The sequence below is a fragment of the Pongo pygmaeus genome, chromosome 12 (genome assembly GCF_028885625.2).
Source record: "Pongo pygmaeus isolate AG05252 chromosome 12, NHGRI_mPonPyg2-v2.0_pri, whole genome shotgun sequence".
NCBI lineage: Eukaryota > Metazoa > Chordata > Mammalia > Primates > Hominidae > Pongo > Pongo pygmaeus.
The window spans coordinates 113,631,788-113,657,275 of NC_072385.2; the positions used below are offsets into that span (position 1 = coordinate 113,631,788).

At 37.3% G+C, this 25,488-nt stretch overlaps 1 protein-coding gene across 21 annotated transcripts in view; it reads left to right on the top strand.

Moving 5' to 3' along the window:
• The window catches only part of PUM2 (pumilio RNA binding family member 2), a 103,647-nt gene that overhangs the window by 39,201 nt on the left and 38,958 nt on the right, over nucleotides 1-25,488 (top strand). For 20 of the 21 annotated variants that reach the window (XM_063648922.1, XM_063648929.1, XM_063648920.1 and 17 more), the window contains 6 exons: nucleotides 50-219; nucleotides 3,134-3,404; nucleotides 3,650-3,743; nucleotides 14,051-14,176; nucleotides 17,234-17,376; nucleotides 20,922-21,060. In XM_063648922.1, coding sequence (XP_063504992.1) covers nucleotides 50-219; nucleotides 3,134-3,404; nucleotides 3,650-3,743; nucleotides 14,051-14,176; nucleotides 17,234-17,376; nucleotides 20,922-21,060 — 943 coding nt within the window. The remainder of the gene's footprint in view (nucleotides 1-49; nucleotides 220-3,133; nucleotides 3,405-3,649; nucleotides 3,744-14,050; nucleotides 14,177-17,233; nucleotides 17,377-20,921; nucleotides 21,061-25,488) is intronic. The other variant, XM_063648932.1, reaches the window with a different exon arrangement.

A 25,488-nucleotide genomic window follows, 5' to 3' on the forward strand; every position in this document is an offset into this window, starting at 1 on the left:
TTTTGTGTTCTATTAAATACTCAGAATCAAACAGATTCTTTTTCCTCAGGGCACTAGAGATGCTGAAACAGATGGACCTGAGAAAGGAGATCAAAAAGGCAAGGCTTCTCCATTTGAGGAGGACCAAAACAGAGATCTTAAACAAGGAGATGATGATGATTCTAAAATAAATGGCAGAGGTTTGCCAAATGGAATGGATGCCGATTGCAAAGATTTTAAGTAAGATTTTAACTTTCTCAAGAAGAAAAGCGTATCTTTTTAGGGATTATTACTATTAGTTGATGTGACTGATTTAGACATTTTCATCATTTAGGTTTATTTCCTTTGAACTTTGTGTTAATCTAGACAAATTTTATTTTTTTACTATAAAGAAAATTTGTGATTATGAACCATTTTAAAAAAATAATCTTCAAATCAGCCTCTGAAACAGTGCATTCTGTTGAAGGAGTAATGTTAGAAGCTGTGCTTACTTTTCTGGTAATATAGTAGTCTAAATTTGAACTTTTTCCTCTCTGTTAAATTTCAGTGAACTGTAGGTTTACTCTAATTTTTTTTCCCCTCTTGGGAGTGCTTTTGAGCATGTTTCAGTGGAGTTTTCTTCCTTCTGAGTATATATGCCCTGCCTCCCACTTAACTTTTAAGAGGAGACAAAATTAGCTTAGGAGCAGTAATCTTTCTTACAATATATGAGTTTATGCTAATACTTAAGATTATTCCTGCAAATGGCAAATAGGGAACATATTAGAGACTTTTAAAAGTTAGCTTTAAGCTCATAATTTTTTACATTGTAGCCTTTTGTTGTGTTTTTATGGCAGTTAAATGAGTACTTTAGCCTTTGGTCTTAGATTAGACAGTATACATTTATCTACATATTAGGGAGTTGTTTCTTTGTATTGATTTTCTGTAATATTTCAATAATGAGGTGCTTCGGAGCTTTTTATCTGAAAATGAGTTGTTTCTTTGAGGTCTTATGACCATGGAGTCTTACATAAAAAAGTATTAGGTATATGGTGGGTGGTATACTTTTACATTTATTGCCTTTAATTATCAAAAGCAAAGTAACAGTGCTTCTTAAAAACAGTGCCATTTCTATCTGTTCTGAGTGCAAAAAAGCATCCAAAACCAGTAAACCTCTTTTAACAAGAAATACATTTAATGCTATTCAGATTTAGAACTTTATTCCGAGTTTGTTCTTCACTATTACCTAATCTAAGTTTTAGTAAAGGAAATGCATGTAAAATTAAGTTGATGATAAACCCTTCAGAGTATACATTTATAATTGAAGTGTTAATACACCATTAACTATAGCAAGAAAATAGCACCACTGATAGCATTACTTTTTTTCCTAATGTCCTCTATTTTTGCTATATACGAGTTACTTTGTGTGAGAGGTTATACTTCTCCCCTGAAATATTAATGTGGACCTTACATTTATTAGCATTCTAATTTTATTCCATTAAGTTTTTAGGTATCTGTTTTAAATTACTAATTATTTTAGACAAAGTATTAGTTACTACTTGACAGTATTAAAATGTATTAACACAATCAACAGCTGTGGTCATATGGTCACTATGCCAGCACATCATTAATTTCTACATTAACTGATATGTCATCAATATATACATTATTGGAGTAGAACAGAAATGAATAAAAGACCTATTGGACACTTATTTTTTTAAGAAAAATTGGCTGATTTTAAAGAAAATGCTTTTAGTTTTATCTTTTCATTCCATATGTTCCAAATGAAAAAAGAGCCTTTGGAATGTTCACTTACAAAATTAGGTGTGGCTTAAAGGGAAAGGAGTTTGAAATCTTCTGATTTTGCAAGGACAAAATGGTTGATGTTTAAATGAAGTGTAAGTTTGCTTACATATCTACAGAGAACAATTCTTGTAACCAAGAAATTGCTTTGTAAACTACACTATATGTTAGCAAATTTATTCTAATACAGACCACCTGAAGTTGGGAAGAGTTAGCTGTAGCAACTGGCATTAAAAGCCAGGTAGAACAGTTACTGCTGTTTACTTAATGTACTCAAGTTTGAATATCCTGTGAATGCATAGTTACTCTGAACAATAAACTCTTTCTTACAAAGGAAAGGATCCTATATAAAACATTTATGTATAAGATAAGCTATAAATGAGGATTGATAATGGGCTAGAAATGTAAGTTTAGACCATGAAGGTGTTAATAAAAAGAGAAGCCAGCGCTTAAAATTTAGTCCAGTGTTAATGAATTCCTTGTGAAAATTAAGGAGGCCGTATAGTAGGAAGGTCCTTTTTTTTTTTTTTAAATGTAGATCCTTTTCTTGCTGTGTATACTTAAGTTTTGATAAATGTCATACATTTCCATTTCTTTCTGATGGTTTCAGCTGAACTATTTGGTATAATAAACATGGTCTTTGGAGGGCTTTCGTAGAGGGCTTTCATAAATAGTTGCTTTTGTTCTTATTAGTTGGAATCAAAAGTTCATCTCTTAAGTCTCCTCAGTAAGAAAACTGCAGCTTGAAAGATGACATGACTTGCTCAAAATCATATTTAAAAGACAAAGTCAGAAGTCAGCCTTTTGACTTATCATGTACAGTACCCTTTTCCTGTTGCATCCCACATTTTGGCCCCTTAAATAATGAAGACAATTATGATCTCTTATGGCCAGATTTTTTTCTTAAGTATTATTAAACAGGATGTTATGGCAAAATTATGTGTTGGCAGGGCAGGACAGCAGTATGGTAAGTGGGTTTTAGTTTTGAGCTTTTTCATATTTGCCACTTAATAACCTGCTGTTAATACACTGTTCTTTGTGACTGTGACTTGAGACAGAGATTTCAGGTAGTATAAGCCTAAGTTGTGATACTGGCCAGTTTTTCTAATCTGTAAAATTGCATTATATCTTCATGTTATTCAGATTGAAAGGAGTAATCATTAATAATATCTTTAAAATCCTCAAATCATGCCAGCTCTTAAGAGGAAAGTTATATTAAACAGAAAAAAATGTGATAAGGTGGCATAGTGACCCAGAATGCCTTATTCACTGTGTTTTATGATCATTTGTTTTTCATGATTTTTCTATTTTCCCATTTCGCCATTTGACTTGTTACTTTTATTCATAATGCTTTTCTATTTTCTTTATGTAGTCGTACTCCTGGAAGTCGTCAAGCCTCTCCAACTGAAGTAGTTGAGCGCTTGGGCCCCAATACTAATCCCTCAGAAGGACTGGGGCCTCTTCCTAATCCTACAGCTAATAAACCACTTGTTGAAGAATTTTCAAATCCTGAAACTCAGAATCTGGATGCCATGGAACAAGTTGGTCTGGAATCCTTACAGTTTGACTATCCTGGTAATCAGGTACCAATGGACTCTTCAGGAGCTACTGTAGGCCTTTTTGACTACAATTCCCAGCAGCAGGTAAAAGCATGCTCTTTTCTTTAAGAAGGTCCTCTTAACTGTATACTGGTTTAGCCTGAAGTGCTATGTGGCATTGAAAAGAATGGTAGGGGTTTTTGAGTACTAAATGTTTTATTGATTAAAGTGTCCTTGTATTTGAGAAAGTCTTCCCCCCAAAAAAAATGTTTAAAATGTTTTATTCAGATTTCTAATTAGAAGTGAAAGATTTTGACACTAATCTTTGTGTTAAATATTTTCCCTAATAGCTCTTTCAGAGGACTAATGCACTAACAGTTCAGCAGTTAACTGCAGCTCAACAGCAGCAATATGCATTAGCAGCAGCTCAGCAGCCACATATAGGTGAGTCTTCATAAGTTCTCATTTTGACCAAAGTCTTGTTAAAATGTCTAGGATGTTTCACTTTTCATTTACTGATTGGTGAGGTTTTGTTACTTTTTGAAACATCTGAGATCAACAAGTAATAGATTGTATGACAAAGGTATTTATTAACTAGGGAATTGTTTCTGATTATTATTTGCATCACTGGTTAAATTAAATAAAAATCTGTAATTTGATAAAAGTTGTCATCACATAAGTTTTTCTCCAATGTGAAGTTGAGAAAGTCAGACACCTGGAAATTCAAATTTAGTTAATTGTGTCCATTATCAAGTCAGTATGTTCATTTAAATTTTTTGTGAAATATTTTTTTCCATGCAGTTATTTGGTCTTTGACTTTTAATCTGCTAGAATTCAAGCTTGGTACATTATGTTGTCTGTACTTGGTCTCCCCACTACCTCCCACAATAATAATACGGGAATAACTTCCCTATACCCTTTACCCAGTTTCCCCAATGGCTGCACTTAAATAATTACAGTACAGTATCAAAAACAGTAATATGATATTGATGCAGTATGTATGTATAGTTTTATTTTATTTTATCACGTGTAGATTTGTGTAACCATTTTTATACCTGTCTGATTTTGGCTAAGTTTGTACGAAGACTATTAATCAGTCTATGGAAGGGGGGGTTCTCTTTCCTTAACATCATATTGTTCTGTGTTAGTGCGATAAGGCTTCCTAAGCCCTAATTTTTATTTTTCAGTTTTTGTGTTTGTTTGTTTTGGAGACAGAGTCTCAGTCTCACCCAGGTTGGAGTACAGTGGGGTGATCTCGGCTCACTTCAGCCTCCACCTTCTGGGTTCAAGAGATTCTCCTGCCTCAGCCTTCTGAGTAGCTGGGCTCACAGGCGTCTGCCACCACATCAGGCTAATTTTTGTATTTTTAGTAGAGACGGAGGTTTTACCATGTTGGCCAGGCTGGTCTCGAACTCCTGATCTCAGGTGATCAGCCCCCGCTCGGCCTCCCAAAGTGCTGGAATTGCAGGTGTGAGCCACCGCGTCTGGCCTATTTTTTGTTTTCATCAAAAATGTCAGGCTGCACAGTGGCGCCATCCTGAAATCCCAGCACTTTGGGAGGCTGAGGCAGGTGGATCACCTGAGGTCAGGAGTTTGAGACCATCCTGGCCAACATGGTGAAACCCCGTCTCTACAAAAATACAAAAATTAGCTGGGAGTAGCAGTGGGGGTCTGTAATCCAGTCTACTTGGGTGTCTGAGGCAGGAGAATCGCTTGAACCTGGGAGACGGAGGCTGCAGTGAAGCAGGATTGCACCACTGCACTCCAGCCTGGGCGACAGAGAGAGACTCTGCTCAAAAAAAAAAAAAACAAAAGTCCACATTTATAGGTGAGTGCCAATCGCAGCATGTACTCTGGCCCTGTTTCTTTCCTCTTTTTGCCTCTCTTTCCTTTTTTCCCCACCCCCTTCCACCCCCTTTATCCCTCATTTGTCCTCTTATGTTAGAAATGTACTGCTACCTGTCTATTCATGGACAGCACAACAGTTTTTATTTCTTGAGGCTTTATGTTATAATATTTGGCAGGCTAATACATCTATTACTCTTCTTTTTTGGAGTTTTAAGTTTTGGGTTCTTGCTTATTTGCTTTTTTATATGAACTTCAAAATTAGCTTATCTACTTCCAGAAGAGAGGATTAAATTTTGTAATTTACCTAGGGAAATTTGACATCTTTATGCCATCAAGCATCAGTTTTTTTTGTTGTTATTGTTTTTGTTGTTGTTTCTTTGACAGGGAGGTCTTGTTGTTTGACCCAGGCTGGAGTGCAGTGGTGCAGTCTTGGCACACTGCAACTGCTGCCTCCCGGGCTCAAGTGATCCTCTCACCTCAGCCTCCCGAGTAGCTGGGACCACAGGTGCACGCCACCACACCTGGCTGATTTTTTGTAGAGACAGGGTTTGGCCATGTTGCCCAGGCTGGTCCTGAGCTCAAGTGATTCACCCACCTCGGCCTCCCAAAGTGCTGGGATTACAGGCATGAGCCCCCATGCCCTGCTGACATCAGGTATTCTTGTCCAGGGTATGATGTGTCTTTATTTTTGTTCAAGTTTACTGTAGTGTCATTTGAGTGCTTTAAAATTTTTCTCATATGGGTTTGCATGTTTCATTTTAAGTTTATTTCATGTATTTTATGTTTTGTTATTGTAAATGGCTTTCTTCCTGTCTTTCATTGTAGCTTTAAAGTGTTATCTATGAAAACTTGAGTACCGTATATCAGATTTCATGAATGATATTTTAAAATAGTTGAATCATCTTCCCATTCTTGGAATAAAAAAGACTTGTTTATAACAATTATTTCTTTTAACATACTCTTTCAATTTGCTAGTATTTCATTTAGGATTTTTGCATCTATATAGTTAGGTGAAATTAGTCTCTTTGTGTATTTGCAGTTTTTTCACGTTTGTTAGTGTCAGCATTCTTGCTTCACAAAAATAATTTTAGATAGGTCTTTCTTTTTTTTTTTTGAAGACAGGCTCTTACTCTGTCACTGAGACTGGAGTGCAGTGGTACAGCCTCAGCTTCCCAGGCTGAAGCAGTCCTTTCATCTCAGCCTCCCAGGTAGCTTGGGACTATAGTGTCGAGCCATGATGCCCAGTGAATTTTTTGTAGAGACGGGGATTCACCCTATTGTCCAGGCTGGTCTCGAACTCCTGGGCTCAAGTAATCCACCTGACTCAGCCTCCCAAAGTGCTGGGATTATAGACATGAGCCACTGCACCCAGCCCAGCCATTTCTCTCTTATTTTAATGCCTTAGAGTATTTTAATAATATTGGACTTATGTAATCTTTAAAGATGTGGCAGAACTTTTGTGTGTGAGAAACCTAATATAAATAAATTTGAAAACCTAGAAAGCATAGTGTATCAAAATTGACTCCACATTTTAACTCAATTCCACAGTTAAGCATATTCATTGTTGACAATTTTTTTTATCCAAGTTTGCCTGGTCACCTCTTAGTTGGCCAATAGCTCATTTAGAAAAGGACTAGTCAATAGAAATAGGTATAATATGTACCATATAATTTGCAGTTATTTAGTAATCGCATTTTTAAAAATTAAAAATAGGTGAGATTAATTTGAATGTTTTATTAAGCTCATATCCAAAATATTGCAAAATGTAATCAATATGGAATTTACTGAGAATTTTTGCATTCTTTTCTTTATATTGTTTTTGAAATATAGCTGATCTCAAGTCAGCTTTGAATATAGCTGATCTCAAACTAGTCACATTTTAAATGCACAGTGACTATATGTGGAAAATTTTTAGAGTGTGAGTTGACAAATGTCTTCTGTACAAAGGGCTGTTGAATGTTGAATATTTAAAGCTTTGCATCCCATATGGGTTCGGTCACGACCACTCCACTGTGCTGGTAAAGCATGAAAATGGTCATTAGATGATGCATAAATATTGCTATGTTCCAGTAAAACTTTACTTATGGGTACTGAAATAGGAATTTCAAATAATTTTCATGTGTTTGAATTTTATTTTTTTGAACCATTTAAAAATATTAAAACTATTCTTAGCTAGTTTGTACAAAAATAGGTAAGACGCAGGCTTAACCCATGTACTTGGCCAGACAGAAATAATAGATAGGATAGAATGAAAACAAAAAGGCAGGGTTATGTAGTTGATTGGGGAGTTCCTAGAGTGCAAGGAGTTGAGGGAGAATCCATAGAGGGGTAAATTGGGAATAAAGCCAGGTGACTTACAGATGGCTAGAAGAGGAATAAACAAACAAAAAGGGGCCTATACAGTTCAGGCTTTGGGGGTTGAGTTATAGTAACCATGTAAGAGCTCCCCCAGCTACTAATAAAAGACTTGGTTTGGAGATTTGACCCTATAGTATGTAGTTTAGGCAATAATTTTGATACCACATAATGAACAAGTGAGTGCAAGAGAAACTCTCATGTAAGATAATGTTTCAAACAAAAATGACAGTACAAACAAGAAGGATCAGCCAGAAAACATGTCGCAGAGTTCTAAGTTATGGAAGGGAACTTTAAAGTTGTGCAAAGAACGTAAGAGTATTTTCAGAACCTTAAGAGATAAAGGCTGTGAGCCATCAGAGATTATCAGAAGTCTTAAAACAACAGATTGCTGTGAAAAGGAGCCATTTCATGGTCTCGTAAATAAGTCATTGAAAAAATAGTTCTAGGTGAGCTGCATAATTAGCTATCACCTACCACTAAATGAATTAGGAAATAAAACGTAGATGGTTGCTCAGAACACTGAAATTCCCTATAGTAATCAAGACATGGGAAATATAAAGGAGAAATGAAAAGCTATGGAATGAGTTAGGGAGTAAGTAAAGATGTACAAAGCATTTATAAAGAAAACTGTAAACTTTTCCAGAAGTCTTGAATAAATGGAGATGTGGTTTTTCTGGGCAAAACTCAGCGTTGTAAAAATGTCAGTTCTCCCTAAATTAATGTGTGTATTAAATATACTCTTGGTCAGAATCCCAGCAGGTTTTTTTTTTCTCTTTTTAAAAAAAAAAAACTTGAAAGCTTGATTTTGATGTTTGTCTCAGAAAAGTAAATGGTACTTTTCTGTTGCCCAGGCATGGCGTGCAGTGGCCTGTGGCTAATTGCAGCCTCGACCTCCCAGGCTCAAGCAGTGCTCCCAGAAAAACCAGAAAATTAATGGAAAACTAAAATTAAAGTGGAGGAGGAGGACTTGCTCAACCATATTGTTTCTGAGCAGAAGCACTCACTGCCTGATGCAGTAGAAGCCAATGCTATGGCACCAGGTTTTTGAGAAAAGAAAAGCTTTTTTTGTAGGTCAACCAACAAGGAGACAGGAGTCCAGCTCAAGTCTATCTCCCTGTGCTGGCTTTAAGGGAGTAATTTTTATTAGAAAGGCCTTAGGGGATGGATTTTGAGATTATTAAGTGATTGGTGGAAGAAAAGGCGAGGCCTGGGAAGTCCTCAGCATGCACAGCTATCTCTTCATGCCACCTGATGGGTCGCATGTGCAAATTGCGGGAGAGTTAGTATGAAACGTGGTGGAAATTTGGGCTGTGATGTCAGCAAGCTTGTTCTGCACAGACTGCAGTCCATATTGGTTTTAATCGATTTCAGCCAGTTTTGTTATCTTATAAACAGAGTTTCTGCATTTCTTTCTGCAAATTTAAACAGAGAGTTTCTGCATTTCTTTGTGCAGATTCTTTCTTTTCATATCTGCCATCCTACAAACTCAAGAATTTTCATTAGTCACTGCTTTCTTTAACTTTTTGGAGCACAGTTTCAGTTTTTTAAAACAATTATTATGACAATTAAAATAGTGTGGTACTGGACTCAAAATATATGAGTAGATCATTGAACAAGATTACTTTGAAATAGATCCGTGTGTGCATGCATGCTTGTTTAGGGTAGAGTGATGAGGTGAATTTCAAATCAATGCCAAAAGAATGATTATTTGGAAAATAGTTTGGGGGGAGGTTATTGGGTCTCATTCCTAATGGATTGAAATTTTTAATGAGAAAAACAAAAGCATAAAAGATTTGATACAATTTCCTTGTTGATAACCAAACAACCATGAATTAAAACAAAATTTTTAAAAATTTTTTAATTTACCTATTAGGTTGGCAAGTCTTCAGAATGTTTGATAATGTCCTGTTTTGGCAGGAGTGTAAGTGGCACTCATACTTTTGGAATCTAAACTGGTACAGTTTTCCTGGAAAATAATCTAGAAATGTGGATCAAGAATTTATATGACAAAAACAGAAAAGTCAGGTGTGTTGTCACCTGCCTTTATTCTCCGCTACTGGAGGTTAAGGCGGGAACATCAGTTGAGCCTAGGAGGTTGAGACCAGCCTAAACTCTGCAACATAATGAGACATTGTCTCTTAAAAAAGAGAATTTATGTTTTTGTCTGTTGAAGTAAATTTTTTTAAGGATATAGTAATGTACAGACCTGTGTATCTAAAGAGAATAATAACATTATTTATTTATAGCAAAAGATTATGAACCATCTAAATATATAAAGGTAGTAGACTGATTATATCATGTTCCTTCTGTACAGAAGACTACATATTATATAGCCATTAAAAAGAATGAGTGGCTGAGCACAGTGGCTCACACCTGTAATCCCAGCATTGTGGGGAGGTCAAGTTGGGTGGATTGCTTGAGCCCAGGAGTTTGAGACCAGCCTAAGCAATAGGCAAAACCCTGTCTCTACAAAAAATAGCCAGGTATGGTAGTGCGTACCTGTAGTCCCAGCTACTCAGGAGGCTGAGGTGGGAGGATCGCTTGAGCCTGGGAGGTGAAGGCTGAAATTAACCATGATCATGCCACTGCACCCCAAGCCTGGGCAACAGAGCAAGACCTTGTCTCAAAAAAAAAGGGATGAGCTAGGTTTGTATCTGTAGACAGAGATTTATGATTAATTGGTAGGTGAAAAAGTGTATTAAAGTACAGTTATAGAGTATGAAATGTATGAGTATGTATGCATTTAAAAGTATGTATACATATCAGGAAAGGTTACGTGAGGATTTTCACTTTCCACTTTATATCTCCCAGTATTTTAATTTTTAATAACAATCTTTTTATCATAAAACTATATTAAATTAAACTTTTAGATTTTTTAGTGGTATAAGTAGAACGGGAATCCTAATACGTTGTTTTCTACTTTTGTGATAATTCGTGATAGATGAAGCTGCAAACCAAAAGATAACCGAGACAGGTCTCAATCAGTTTAGAAAGTTTATTTTGCCAAATTTAAGGACATGCCCATGTCGCAGCCTTAGGAAGTCCTGACAACATGTGACCAAGGTGGTTGGGGCACAACTTACTTTTATACATTTTAAGAAGACTTGAGATATCAGTCATTATGCATAAGATGTACATTGGTTTGGTCTGGAAATATGGGACAACTGGAAGCTGGGAGGGGGCTACCAGGTCATAGGTAAATAAGAGACAAATGATTGCATTCTTTTGAGTTTCTGATTAGTTTTTCACCGAATGCACAATTTACGGGAATAATCAGTTATGTGTTAGTCTGGCTTAGTGAAGAAATCAGATACACTTTTTTCTCATGTGAGCAGAGGGATGACTTTGAGCTCTGCCTGTCCTTTGTCCATAAGGAATTTCCTTGCGGGCAAACTGTGAGGCAGATACGTACCTTTTTTTTTTTTTTTTTTTTTTTCTCTTTCAATCTTTCTAGCTATCTTATTTAGGAATAGAATGGGAGGCAGGATTTGCCCAATGCCGTTCCCAGCTTAACTTTTCTTTTTGGCGTGGTGATTTTCGGGAGATTTATTTTCCTTTCACTAACCTGAGTGGAATCTTGTAACCTTTTTGACCTAGGGCACAGTTAAAAATAGGACTCAACAAATGGCTTTAAAATTAAAGGATTTTATTGAACTTATAGTTTAATTCATATTTTCTTCACAAAAAGCATAAACCAAAATAAAATTCTAAGGCCCCCAGCAACCATCTGAATGGACTTCTTTCTTGGCCACAGTGCTCTTAAAATTTAACTTGAGGCCGAGTGCTATGGCTCACGCCTGTAATCCCAGCACTTTGGGAGGCCGAGGGGGATGGATCGCCTGAGGTCGGGAATTCACAACCAGCCTGACCAACATGGAGAAACCCCGTCTCTACTAAAAATACAAAATTAGCCAGGCGTGGCGGCGCATGCCTGTAATCCCAGCTACTCGGGAGGCTGAGGCAGAGGTTGTGGTGAGCCAAGATCGTGCTACTGCACTCCAACCTGGGCAACAAGAGCGAAACTCCGTCTCAAAAAAAAAAAAAAAAATTTTTAACCTGAAAGACTGGTTCAGGCTGTGATGGGAAGTGGGGGTTGGACATGCTTCATTATACCTCTCCAGCATTAACATCAACGCAGGCCTTAAGTCTGTTAAGGAACAGAGTCTATTCTCTCTGAAGCCTGCTATCTGGAGTGTGCATCTGTATAATAAAACTGTTGTTTCCACAGCCTCTTATCACAACCCAAGCATTTCCTTTCTATTGATCCCAGGTCTTTAGATAAACTCAACCAATTTGTCAACCAGAAAATGTTAAAATGTACCTATGGCCCTTACATTTGGCTCAGAGTAAATCTCTTCAAATAATTTACCGAGTTTGACGCTTTTCATAGATAAAAGCAGATTTCTTAAATGGCTGTGTTGTGCCTAGACATGAAATCAGTGTTGAGGCTTGTATTTTTTAAAATTAAGTAGGCTATAGAAAATGATTGTGTATAGGGAAAACACTCTAGAACGATGTTGTTGTTATTTATTTAGGAGACAGAGTCTTACTCTGTTGCCCAGGCTTGACTGCAGTGGTGTGATCTTGGCTCACTGCAACCTCCACCTCCTGGGTTCAAGCAATTCTCATGCCTCAGCCTCCCGAGTAGCTGGGATTACAGGCATGTGCTACCACACCCAGCTAATTTTTATATTTTTAGCAGAGACAGGGGATTTCACTGTGTTGGCCAGGCCGGTCTTGAGCTCGTGGCCTCAAGTGATCCGCCTACCTCGGCCTCCCAAAGTCCTGGGATCACAGGCGTGAGCCACCATGCCTGGCCTAAAACCTTGTTTTTCTTCTACTCTCATGCCATGACAACACAAACTACTTCTGTGACCAAATGTGTGGGCGGTTTTTCTCCACACACCAAGCAGGAGACACTAGCTGGGTGTCCTCTAATTCAGTTCCAACACTGTCTACCCAGAGACAATGTCAGATCCCAGAAGTTGAGGCCTCAGTCTCCAGGACTGCTTTCCACCCCCAGCACACACTAGTCGCAAGTCTGGGCCTCCAGAACTTCTGACCGACTGGCTTCAAGTTGGAGTTCCCACAAGCCCCTCTTTGGGTTTGATTTGCTGGAGTGCATCATAGAACACTTACTTTTACTGGTTTATTATGAAAGATACTGTTAAGGATACAGGTGTGCAGAGCTGCTGGGTAGGGTGAGGCATGGAGGAAGGGGTGCGGAGCTTCCATGCCCTCCCTGGGTGTGCCACCCTTCAGAAACCTGAATTTTGATTTTAAGGCCTAGTAAGATATATTTTCCTTTTGAGTGCTTTTTTAAAAATATTACTGTTATCATTATTTATTATTATTATTGTTATTGTTATTATTATTTTGAGATGGAATCTCGCCCTCTTGCCCAGGCTGGAGTGCAGTGGCACTATCTCGGCTCACTCCAACCTCAGTCTCCTGAGTAGCTGGGATTACCAGCGCCTGCCACCACTCCCAGCTAATTTTTTTGTATTTTTAGCAGAGACAGAGTTTCACAATGTTGGCCAGGCTGGTCTTGAACTCCTGACCTCAGGTATTCCACCCGCCTTGGCCTCCCAAAGTGCTGGGATTACAAGCATGAGCCACCACGCCCGGCCTATTATTTTTTATTTATTTTTGAGACAGGGTCTTGTGAAGTAATTTTTTCCAGTAGCTATGGTTGAAAGACCTGTACAGTGATTCCTCAACATCTGAGAGTTTCTTCTCTCTCTTAGTGAGTACTGCAGATGTATATTTTTAGGTCTTTTTCAGCCTTTACTAAATTCATATGGACATATGTTACACTCAGAAGTGAGTGTAACTGGCCTTTAAGCTCTTTCTTGTTTCCCTATTGACTGGAGGGTAAAGTCCAAACTACTTAGCATGAACCAGGAAGCTCTTCCTTGGTCTTCATCATGGTTATACCTGCAGTTTTATTTTATCTTACACTATACCTCATTCATTTTACTCACCCTTTCCAAAGTTTATTAGATGTTCCTCCTCTCTGTGTCCAGAGCACTTAATATATGCTATATTCTATTTGCTAATATACCTGTTTTTCTCACCAGATGGAGTGCTTTGTGAGGGCAAATTGTATATTCCTGCCTCACTGAATCCCTAGCTCATAATGTGATTTTATAAGATTGAGTGAAAAACTACTATTTACCAGTAGCAGTTCTGGCTCTCACATTTATTTTATGCCAGTCTCATGCTAATACATACTGTGCAGTCATTTATTTTTGAATTTATATTTTTATTTTCTGTAACATACCTCTAGAGACAGTACAGTTATGTCATAATCGGTATTGCATTTAATTGTCACAGCAATTCTGCAAAACAGCTGTTTCTTAAATGAAAACTAATTTAGAGTTAGCGGTACATGCCCAAGGTCACTTAGTAAAAATTTGAACCATTATGCACACTCTCCTCCCCACCCCCACACCACACCAGATTCAGAGTAGAAATGTTTTTAGCTAATGAAAAAAATCACACTTTACATTGTTGTTTATTATTTCTCCCCTTTTAAAATATAGCTGGTGTATTCTCAGCAGGCCTTGCTCCAGCTGCATTTGTGCCAAATCCATACATTATTAGTGCTGCTCCTCCAGGGACCGATCCGTATACTGCAGCAGGATTGGCTGCAGCAGCTACATTAGCAGGTAACATACTATTTGTTCATCTTTATTATGGTTGCTTTTTAATGTATTTAGTTTTGGGTGTAAGCTTTATTTTTATCTATTTGGGCAATTTGAAATCCCTAAGAAAAACTGAAACATTATCCAGAAGTAACTAAAGTTTCCAGGAAGTTAGTACTATTTTTCAACTGTAATGCTACAGGGAAAAGCTTAAGCAATAACTTTTCCTCATATACGTAATTGGCTTACATTTCAGCTTTATAGTTTTAGAAATCTATTGTCAACCATGAATCTCCATTTTAATGACAAACCCCATTACCCGCAGAGACAATGCAAAGTAAAATTACTTCTTAGAAAATAAAGTAGAGGTAGGTGGCCTGCATACATAGGTCAGGGATAGACTAGAGTAAGATAAACAGATACAGTAATTCTGAGAAAATATGTATCTAAAATTTCTTGAGCAATGCTAAAATGTACAAACAAGCTGGGGGACAAAAAGTTTGGATCAAGTTGGAAAGAACTTACTAAAAACTGCCCAGCCTGAGACTACCACCCAGAATCTGAAATAAAAGCCAAAGCTGGCCAGGTGCAGTGGCTCACACCTGTAATCCTAGCTCTTTGGGATGCCAAAGCGCCTGGCCTGGGTGACAGAGTGAGACTGTCTAAAAATGAAAACAACAACAAAAAAGCTTTATTTATTGTCTGTATAAGTAAGGAAAAGTTGTGTGCTGATGAGACACAGTCTTATTTGAACAAAGCAATTTGCTGATCTTAGTTGGGGTTGTTGGGAAGAGTTCGTTTTAGGTTGAGGTGGCTACAAAGACAGAAATGAGTTAGTCTGAGGCATTGTTTATATTGATTATACAGGCAAAAATAGGTTGATGTCTGCCTTAGAATTTTGTTTATTGGAATGAGTCTGCTAATGGGCTGACTTTCAAAACTTGAGGCTGTCACCGGTTTTTTTGTTTGTTTGTTTGTTTTTTGGGGCTTTGAGCAATATCTTGACTGAAATATTGTCACTAATCAGTTTGAAACCCACTTCTGACAGTCAGTATTTTCCTAGGAGACTGACTTTTTTTTTTTTTTTTTTTGAGACGGAGTCTCGCTCTGTTGCCCAGGCTGGAGTGCAGTGGCACGATCTTGGCTCACTGCAAGCTCTGCCTCCCAGGTTCACGCCATTCTCCTGCCTCAGCCTCCCGAGTAGCTGGGACTACAGGCACCCACCACCACGCCTGGCTAATTTTTTGTATTTTTCGTAGAGACGGGGTTTCACTGTGTTAGCCAGGATGGTCTCTGTCTCCTGACCTTGTGATCCGCCCGCCTCGGCCTCCCAAAGTGCTGGGATTACAGGCGTGAGCCACCGCACCTGGCCAAGACTGACTTTTAAAGTCAAGATCTTGTTTTAAAAAACGGGGAAGAAATTTCAGATTTATATTTGATATCTTAGCTACCACAATGAAACTAAGCTGTCATTAGCTTTTGGTGTGGACTTGGATGTGATTCTATAAGGATGTGAGCTTTTCTGGTGCCATTTAACAGAATGTTAGTATGTAAAGTGTTGGTATAATACAGAGAACCACTAAACTGTGGGTCTGATAGAAGTAACTTGAAGAGGTCATTTAGTTTGTGTATAAGCATTCTATGTATTTTGGACTTAGGTTTTCTAGGACCAGCATTGTCCAGTAGAAATACAATGTGAGCCAGAAAATGTGGTTTAAGATTTTGTAGTAGCCACATTATAAAAGTAAAAAGCAATAAAATTAATTTCAATAATACTCTTTAATTTGTCCCAACATATCCAAAATATAATAATTTCAGCATGTTAATAAATCCAGGCTCCTGGCTAGGTTGGATGAGTTTCTAGGTAGATGTTATGAATAGAGTTTACAAAACTTATATTTTTTATAATGTATCCTTTCATTTTTACAATGTGTCCTTTTTATTTTATTTTTACAATGTGTCCTTTTCATTGTTTTATTTTTACAGTGTACCCAGTTTATTATTTTTACAATGTATCTTTTTATTGTTTTATTTTTACAATGTATCCTATTTTTGGTAAACTATTCAGTGTCTTAATAGTCCTCATTTCAGGTTCGGCTTACCTGGCTATCTGTAGAAATAAAAGCTTTTTATTTTAGTGATTCAGTCAAATATACTGGGCTTTTTTCCCCTTTGAATGCAATGTGAAACCGAGAGTTTGACTTTTAAAAATACATTAATACAAATAAAGATGTCCTAAAATTCCACTGATAACATTTTAGGACATGTTTGTTATGTAAGTCAGGAATCATGACATTTTATTCATTACTTTAATGGTGAAGCTTATTATGCATAAAACTATTTACTTTCCAGGAATCAAATATTATCTTGAATAAAGTAGACTAGAGCAGGAACAATTTATTCTTATTTTCCTAGTTTGCCTTCTATTTTTCTTTCTGCTTATTTTATCTAGTGCTTTCTTGTCTTGACTCAGTTTCATTTTCCTAACCACATAAACACTGACGTCTCATTTGTTTTCTTATAATTGGCAATTGTTCTGTGAGAATTGTGACTGTGAAATATGAAAAATATTTTAAAATTTAAGGTTTTCAACTCAAATACCATTGTAGCATGCTTGGTACCAGAATGTTCCCCAGTTTTGTGGAATAGATTGGTGTTATAGATTGGAAAGTAAAATATTTTAAAAGTATCTTGTAATCCGTCTCAGTAGTCAGAATTCTCTGAGAGAAACGATGAATTGAGCATTTAAAAAATCTTAGTTTTATGGAATCTATGTTCCCTGACTATATTAGCTGTATAGTGTCAGACCCAAAAATTTGCATTCATTAAATGTTGAATAGATGGTAAAGTGTCCTGTCAGTTTATTGGTAGCCTTGGGGTTGGATTCCTTGAGGTTGGATTCTCATCTTTTCGCTTTAAGACCATTGCTGTCACCCATCAATACTTTGTCTTTTATTATAAAGACATGTTCTTCTCTAAGTCTTCTTCCTGCCCCCTTTTATAATCTAATGATAGGTAACTAACCTCATGTCTATGTAAAATCTAGTAACTTTTTTTTCGGGGGTCGGGTGTGGGGTTTAGGTCCAGCAGTGGTTCCACCTCAGTATTACGGCGTTCCATGGGGGGTGTATCCAGCCAACTTATTTCAGCAGCAAGCTGCAGCTGCGGCAAATAACACAGCCAATCAGCAAGCAGCATCACAAGCTCAGCCTGGACAGCAACAGGTAGGCCTTCCTTCTGTTAAGTAATACCAAGTATTCTTTGAAATTCTTTGAGCTCCTAATGTTTAAGATTTGTGTTTTTCGACTTATGTTTCCTCACTGTGTAACATGACTCCTGGCATACAGTTGATACACAAGTATTTATGCATGGGATTTTTTTTTTTTTCCTAATCGGTATCATATGAATTTAAAAGATTTGGTTGTATTCAGTTGCTGTGTTTCTGTTATTTTGCGATCTTGAAATCTCTAGCAGTTTCTAAATTTCTTTTCATCACTTCTTATTAGTGTGTTAATAATGTTCCTATCAAAATAATTATTCCTTCATATTTTTCCAGGTATTTACATTACAATTTTAAATGTTAATGTGTTTCTGACCAGTAAAAAGGGATTAGTAGTTATTTTTTATTTTTAAGCAATAAATGATAAAATATTTTCACTAAAGTTTAGCTTTAATTTCTGGAAAAAGAAAGATGTTTATATCTTTAAAATTTCAGCCTTTTTCAAAAGAACTAACTTGATAAATCTAAAAACACTATAATAAATATCAGAATTCTGGCTGTCACATTCATTGTATTTATACCGAAGAAGCACCATGGTATTGCTTACTTGGCAGTTAAACTTTATTCTGAATTTCCTTTAATATATTTTAATTTTTTTTTTTTTTTTTTTTTTTTTTTTTTGAGCAGTCTTACTCTGTCACCTAGGCTGGAGTGTAGTGGCATGATCTCAGCTCACTGCAACTTCCACCCCAGGTTCAAGCGACTCTCATACCTCAGTCTCCCAGGTAGCTGGGATTACAGGTGTGCACCACCACACCCAGCTAATTTTTTCTATTTTTATTAGAGATAGGGTTTCACAATGTTGGCCAGGCTGGTCTCGAACTCCTGGCCTCAAGTAATCCACCCACCTCGACCTCTCAAAGTGCTGGGATTATAGGTGTGAGCCACCGCACTCGGCTGGCTAATATATTTTGATTCTAAATAGTTGCTCTGTTGAAGCTGTTTTTGGCTCAGTCCTTTGACATCATATCACTTCATTGTTTAATAAATTATTTTTTAATCTGTATCTTTGGACAAACGTAATGTCACATTAGCTTAAAATATACACACCTGTGTTTGATGCTTACTTACAGAGAAGGACTTAGGACTCCCACTTGTACTGAGTTGTTTAAAATTAATGATTAAGTTTATCATGCTTGTGTATGGTTGATACAATAGCTATGTATTGCAGAACAGTAAACCTTGACCAGACTAAGTTTTCACCTTGTTTTGATATATAATCCTGTGTTCTTTTTAAAATATTATGTTTAAAAGCAGCTTTTACTCTTATTAAGGCTTCTGAATCCTGAAAACTTCGTTTGGTCTGCATCAGTCTCGTAACAAATTCGTAATTTATTTGCCGAATCTTTCCGTATTTCCTTTTTCAGCCTTAGTATTTTTTTTTTTTTGAGATGGAGTTTCGCTCTTGTTGCCCAGGCTAGAGTGCAATGGAGTGATCTCAGCTTACCACAACCTCTGCCTCCCAGCAGCAATTCTCTTGCCTCAGCCTCCCAAGTAGCTGGGATTACAAGCATCTGCCATCATGCCTGGCTAATTTTGTATTTTTAGTAGAGAACAGGGTTTCTCCATGTTGGTCAGGCTGGTCTTGAACTCCTGACCTCAGGTAATCCGCCTGCCTTGGCCTCCCAAAGTGCTGGGATTACAGGTGTGAGCCACTGCGCCCAGCCTAGAAAATAATTTTAATAAAATCTAATTTTAGGCCGGGTGCAGTGAATCACTTGAGGTCAGGAGTTCAAGACCAGCCTGGCCAAAATGGTGAAACCCTGTCTCTACTAAAAATACAAAAACTTAGCCAGGCGTGGTGGCTGTTGTCCTAGCTACTGGGGCGGCTGAGGTGGGAGAATCACTGGAATCCAGGAGGTAGAGGTTGCAGTGAGCTGAGATCATGCCATTGCACTCCAGCCTGTGTGACAGAGCGAGACTTCGTCTCAGAAAAAAATCTAATTTTAAAGTCTTGAGATTTTGCCATTCCTCCTACTCCCAAACAAATCTTTAAAAAAAAAAAAAAACTACCAACTGTCAGCCACGGGCCTTACGGCGCTAAGCTCTGGATCTCTGTGCGCTGACGTGGGACCAGCCACGGGGAGGCGGGGATCAAATAGCCGAGGCCAGGATTTTGGCCACCACCCGGGCAAGTTGCAGGATAGTGGCGCCGGGAGCAAAAGCGGCATGATGCAGCTCATACACCTGGAGTCCTTTTATGAAACAACCTCCTGGGCTTATCAAGGAAGATGACACTAAGCTGGAAGACTGCATACCAGATGTACCAGGCAATGAACATGCCAGGGAATTTCTGGCTCACACACCAACTAAGGGACTTTGGATGCCACTGGGGAAAGAAGTCAAAGTTAAGCAGTTACTTTTCATAGGATTGCTTCATAATTTCTTGGTGATGGAAAATTCATTCCTAAAGCAACAAGATTAAAGGATGCTTGGGTTGGCGTTGCAAACGGTATGGTCACCAAATGGGCGACAAAGAATGCCCTTTCTTTATCAAAGGCAACTGAAAGAGCAGTTCAGAGTAGCACATGAAGATCCCATGTATGGCAGCATGTGAGGCAATAAAAGACATGAAAAGGATGTAAGGATACAGCAGTTAAAACAGTTACTGGAGGATTCTATCTTGAATGAAGATGGGAGCAGCTCTAGTTCCTCTGAAGTAAAGAGAAACCCAAGAAAAGGAAGAAAGAAAAGAAAAAGAAGAAAAAAAGGAAGCACAAATCTTCCAAGTCAAATGAGAGTTCTGACTACGGGTGACAAGGACTTGACTTGTTCAACATTGTCTTCTCAAGAATTAAACACTGTAGCCAAGGAACAGAGGAATATGCAGTCGGATAAAGTACCAGAATAGAGACACTGAGAGAGGAGGATATGTGGGTCACAGCAGTGAGCTCCCACCTGTCTTCCAGTGAAGATGTGACCCCAGGAGAAGTATCTCCTTCCATGTACTAGCTCTGGACAGAGGCTGATTTTAGGCAGGAAAGTTTCTTCGATGTTGTCCTCTCTGCTGGTAACATGAGTTTACCATTCATTCTTTTGAAATAGCTTCCACAAGGTGGCAGGACTGAGGGAATCTCTGAGGCGTGTCTTCCAGGCCCTGCCACAGCTTGTGCCTTCCACAGTGTGGACTCAGTTCCAGTGGATGTCAGGCCGGAGTCTTCTCTGTTGTTGAGAAAAATCAAAGCTCATTATTTGTTTTTTAAAAAAAACTACCTTGTTAAAGAGCGCACATATTAGAAATAGTTTTTAACCAAAGATTTTCTGTAACCTCCATGTTGCTTTATAGATTGTTCTAGCTGTTAAGAGCTAGTGATTGTGTTTTTGATGTTAATGTATTTTGTGATTTTTCATGCTAAATCTACATTTCCTTGCGTGTAAATGTTTAAAGAATATCCAAAGGCTGTTTGTAATAAATACACAGTTGTCCAAGATAAATTTACTTATCTATTATTTTATATTGATTTTAAGAAAATCGTTTTACCTTTGTAGGTTCTCCGTGCTGGAGCAGGTCAGCGTCCTCTTACTCCCAATCAGGGTCAGCAAGGGCAGCAAGCAGAATCACTTGCGGCAGCTGCAGCAGCAAATCCAACATTGGCTTTTGGTCAGGGTCTTGCTACTGGCATGCCAGGTATACAATTGGTCATTTGTGGAAATTTGAATAGATTTAAAATGTTAAGTGTAGGTACTCACACTGAAGAGTGAAAAAAATCAAAACTGTATTTAAAATCTTGCCTACCTTGTAACAAAATATTTAGAACTCAGATGCTAATAATTGAAATCAGTATTGATTGTGAGACTCAATGACAGGAATGGTAAATATGTATCAGAATTCTCAACACAGCCATTTTTTATAGCATCTATCTAAACCTAACCCAGAATTTTTAATGTATTGCTTCAAGAAGTAGAACAGTTGTTGAGAGTTGGTATGCAAGACAGAACCTATTTGCCACTCCTGCTTTATAACAATCGTCGTTTAGTTAATAGCAGAAGAGTTTGCAGCTAATGTTTCTTACTTTGAACCCTGTTTAATCTTGTTTAGCCCATTTATAGCCTTTAAAACTGTTATTTATAACTTAATAGCAACAGTGTCGATAATGTGTCTTTGAAAGCCTAGTATAAAAAATTACAGTATAAAATTTCTACCCATTGCTACTGTACAACTTTTGGGAAAGGGCAACACAGTATTTTTTTCTGAAACGATCACTAATAATAATGGAGAAAGAACGGTTGTTTTCTAAGTAAAAAAAAAAAAAAATGCAGCACTTGTTTTTAAACTTTAAAGCTATATTGGAATATCAGTAGATAAGGCATAACTTGCCATTCTCTTCTGAAGATTTAAGTATGCTTTTTTTCACTTTTGGTATATCAGTGGTTGTCCCTATATGGGTGACTTACTAATGATACTTGACTTCCAATTTCCATTTAATCATAATGCAGTTTACTTTTCTACTCAGATCATTTAGGAAATGTGTTCAGTGTATTGGAAAAAATAATGACTTGCATGATTGAGGGTTTCTTTTATATATTAAGTACTTGTAAATACTTTGGTTTGTTGTTTGAAGGATTTCTATTTCAATTACATTTATTCTTTCTCTCTGGAATTTTAAGATCTGAATTTATCATCTTGTCTGGTTCACAGGATAAAGAGATTTTCATCCTGCTGTCCCTGAAGTAGAAATGATAGTAGAGTGGGTGGCATTCTCATTATTTTATTTTTTATACCCCAGCCATATATTTTTGCTTCCTGGACTCTACTGTCATGGAGTCATTGTGGATTAGAGACCTTGGCAAAAGCAGACTTTTGAGAAATGGACTGTGAAGCTGAAGTTGTTTTAGGCACATGGACGTTGGGCTGAAAAGAAGTGAGCTGGGAGTTTTTGAGGGCCACTAAGACTATTTTGGGTTCTTCTTAGGTTTTAGCTATATGTAGAACGGGGAGAGGAGTTATGGAGTACAACAATTTTTCCTGCTTAACTAGTTGCTCTGTGGAACCTGGAATTAAGAGAGTGCCTCTGGCCTGCATGTGTTTGCTGTGTCCTGTAACTCATTGATCCTCCTAGGCTCTTGATGCTGGCCCTATTTCTCATTTCTTAGGCACGTGCCACCACACCCAACTTTTTTTTTTCTTTTGTATTTTTAGTAGAGACGGGGCTTCACCATATTGGCCAGCTGGTCTTGAACTCCTGACCTCATGATCTACCCACCCTGGCCTCCCAAAGTGCTGGGATTACAGGTGTGAGCCACCACGCCCAGCCACAACATGTCTTAAAGTGGATTACTTAATCTTTTGAGCCACAACTTTTTAGCCTTTTTAGAAATATAAACGTAAAAACCACTCTCATAAGAAGGGTCTTACTAGGATTTGTATTTGTATGTTTCAGTGACTTTTGGGCTGTTCACATGATCCCCTCACACTAAAACTTTCTTTGATGCCTTCTTTACTTCATTCTGCCCAGACTATGATGATGAAATAATTCTCATTTTCCATATCCAAATAGTTACATAGTTATAAAGCTAATGTGTATACTAAAAAGGGCTCACTTGAGAAAATCGATGTTCCTTCAGGGCTCATACTTTAACTCTTCTTTCTAGCTTTCTTCAGTACTTTATCAGATCCCTAGTTACTGTTCTATTCTTAACTCTTCTGCTTTATATCCTGTGTGCTGTTGTTTTTCCGTCTTGAATCTTTAGTCTTTCCGTCTCCCAATCCTTCCTTTCAACCCCACTGTGCTATTCTGCCTGTTCACCCTAAAAACCTTTATCTCTGCTCTGCTTCCCTCATGGACTGTTTGTCAAAATTTATACTCTATCCCATAACTCTTAAATTCTGCCTCTGTAATTCCTTTGTAGTATCTCTAATATAACTTAGTGACGGTTACAAAGTACAATTTCCTCTGTATCTTTTTTTATGCTCAGTTTGTTGCAGTTCACCCTGTTGACTGTGTCCAACTCTTTGTAACTCCTTTCTGCTGAGTGGTATTTCACTCATAGCCTTTTCACCTCTCATTGCTTTTTTATCAGTCTCTGCTTCCTCTATGTGTATCCTTAAATATAAAAGACAGTCTGGCTTAATGGCTACCTTCTTCAGAGTCAGATTTGCTGTATTTCCACCACATAGCTGTTGTGTAACCATGCCCAAGTTATTTTCCTTTTTGAATTTTCGTTTCGGATAGGAAAAGTGGAGATACTTTAGACTTATTCTTCAGGAGAGTATATTTGCATTAATCCTTTCAACTGTTATCCCTGTGAATTTACATCTGCATCTTGGATTCTTTTCTGAACACCTAATACATGTCTGTCCTTATACCAGACATTTCTACTTTTATGTTGCAGGCACTCCTCAAATTGAAAATGTCAGAAAATGAACTCACATTTCCAAATTTTCCTGTCTACTGTTTACCTTGTTTCACTTAACTCTACTATTCTCTAGAACTAGAAACTCTTAGCTTCAGCTTCAAAGTTATCTTTAACTATTGGTTTTCTTCTGTGCCTCCAAATCCAATAACTTGCCAATTCTCTACCATTCTGTCTCATGGTCATTTTTATTTTTATAGAGACAGTGTCTGTGTTGCCAGACTGGTCTTGAACTCCTGGCCTCAAGCAATTTTCCTGCCTTGGCCTCCCAAAGTGCTGAGATTATAGGCCTACCAAATCTCTCGACTTCCTTCATAGTCCTGTGCTTTAATGCACTAGACCATATACCGTTACCCAAACATACTGTGCACTTCTATGCCTCTAGTCCTAGCTCATGTTCTTTTTTTTTTCTAGCTTAAAATACCCCTTTATAAATTTTAAACAAAATTGGTGTATATAGTTCTTGCTTTTTAAAATTTCAGCCCATAAACATTTTGTGATTAACTATCCTTCTCATCTTTTAATATGGTCCCTTTCATGAAGCTTTCCTCAATCTTTCCCAGTGCTCATTCATTGATAATTACTCCCTTGTCTGCTCTCTTTGGTATATTACTCGCGTCTTCTTTTAGTACTTCTGTATGCCTTGCATTTCATTTAGCTATTTGTGGTTTATTTTCACCATTCTACAACCCTTATTTTAATGTGGTTGTAGATGGGAAGTGTCTTAGAGAGTTCTGTTTCTCTGAAAGGAAGTTGTCAGATCTATGTCATATGTTAAAGTAAATGGCATTTTAGAATTAAGAAGGGGTGTGTTTCCTCCTCTGCTAGATTGCATAATTCTTGAATATGAGGACCATGTTTTTTTTGTTTTTGTTTTTCAATTCCCCCGTCTTGTTTTTCTGTATCATTCTTCCCTATGTCTTTTTTTTTTTCCTTTTCCCACTCTTCATACATTCATCTAACCAGTCACAGACTTTCTCAGTAGCAAAAAGATAATTCAGATGAGATCAGGCACGATCAGGGTTGTATGGCCATAGACAAAAAGAATGGAAATTAGCAATTTTTGAACGGAGTTACAGTGAAAATGCTACATATTTAAACTTGTGGATTAGAACAAAAACAGAACATAGAGAATATGTAGGTTTTAATGATTACATTAAAAAATTAGGCTGGAAATGAATGAGTTAAGCATTTATCTAGAAACTCTAAAAAAAAGAGAATAAAACCAAAGAATGTAGAAGGAAGCAAATAATAAAAATAGGAGCTGATATGAATGAAATAGAGAATAAACAAAATAATTATTCCGGAAATTACTTTGAAAAGACAATGAAGTTGACTACCTCTTTGAAAAGACAATAAAGTTGATAACCTCAGAGACTCATCAAAACAGAGAAGGCATAAATAACCAATAACAGGAAAATTAAACAATCATTAGCTATTAGGAACAATCTCATGTTAGTAAATTAGAAAATGTAGACTAGATAAATTATGATGTCCATCTTTATCATAAATAGAAATTCTGTTCTTATAATTCTCAGGCCAAAAAATAAGGGGAATCCTTGATTCCTTTTTTCCTCACATCCCACGTCTAATCTCAGCAAATCTCGAGTGTTTTCCGAATTCAACTACCTTTCTACTGTCACTTATATTTTGACTTGGTCCTCATTACTTCTCCTCTGGATTAGCTTTCCATCTGGGTTCT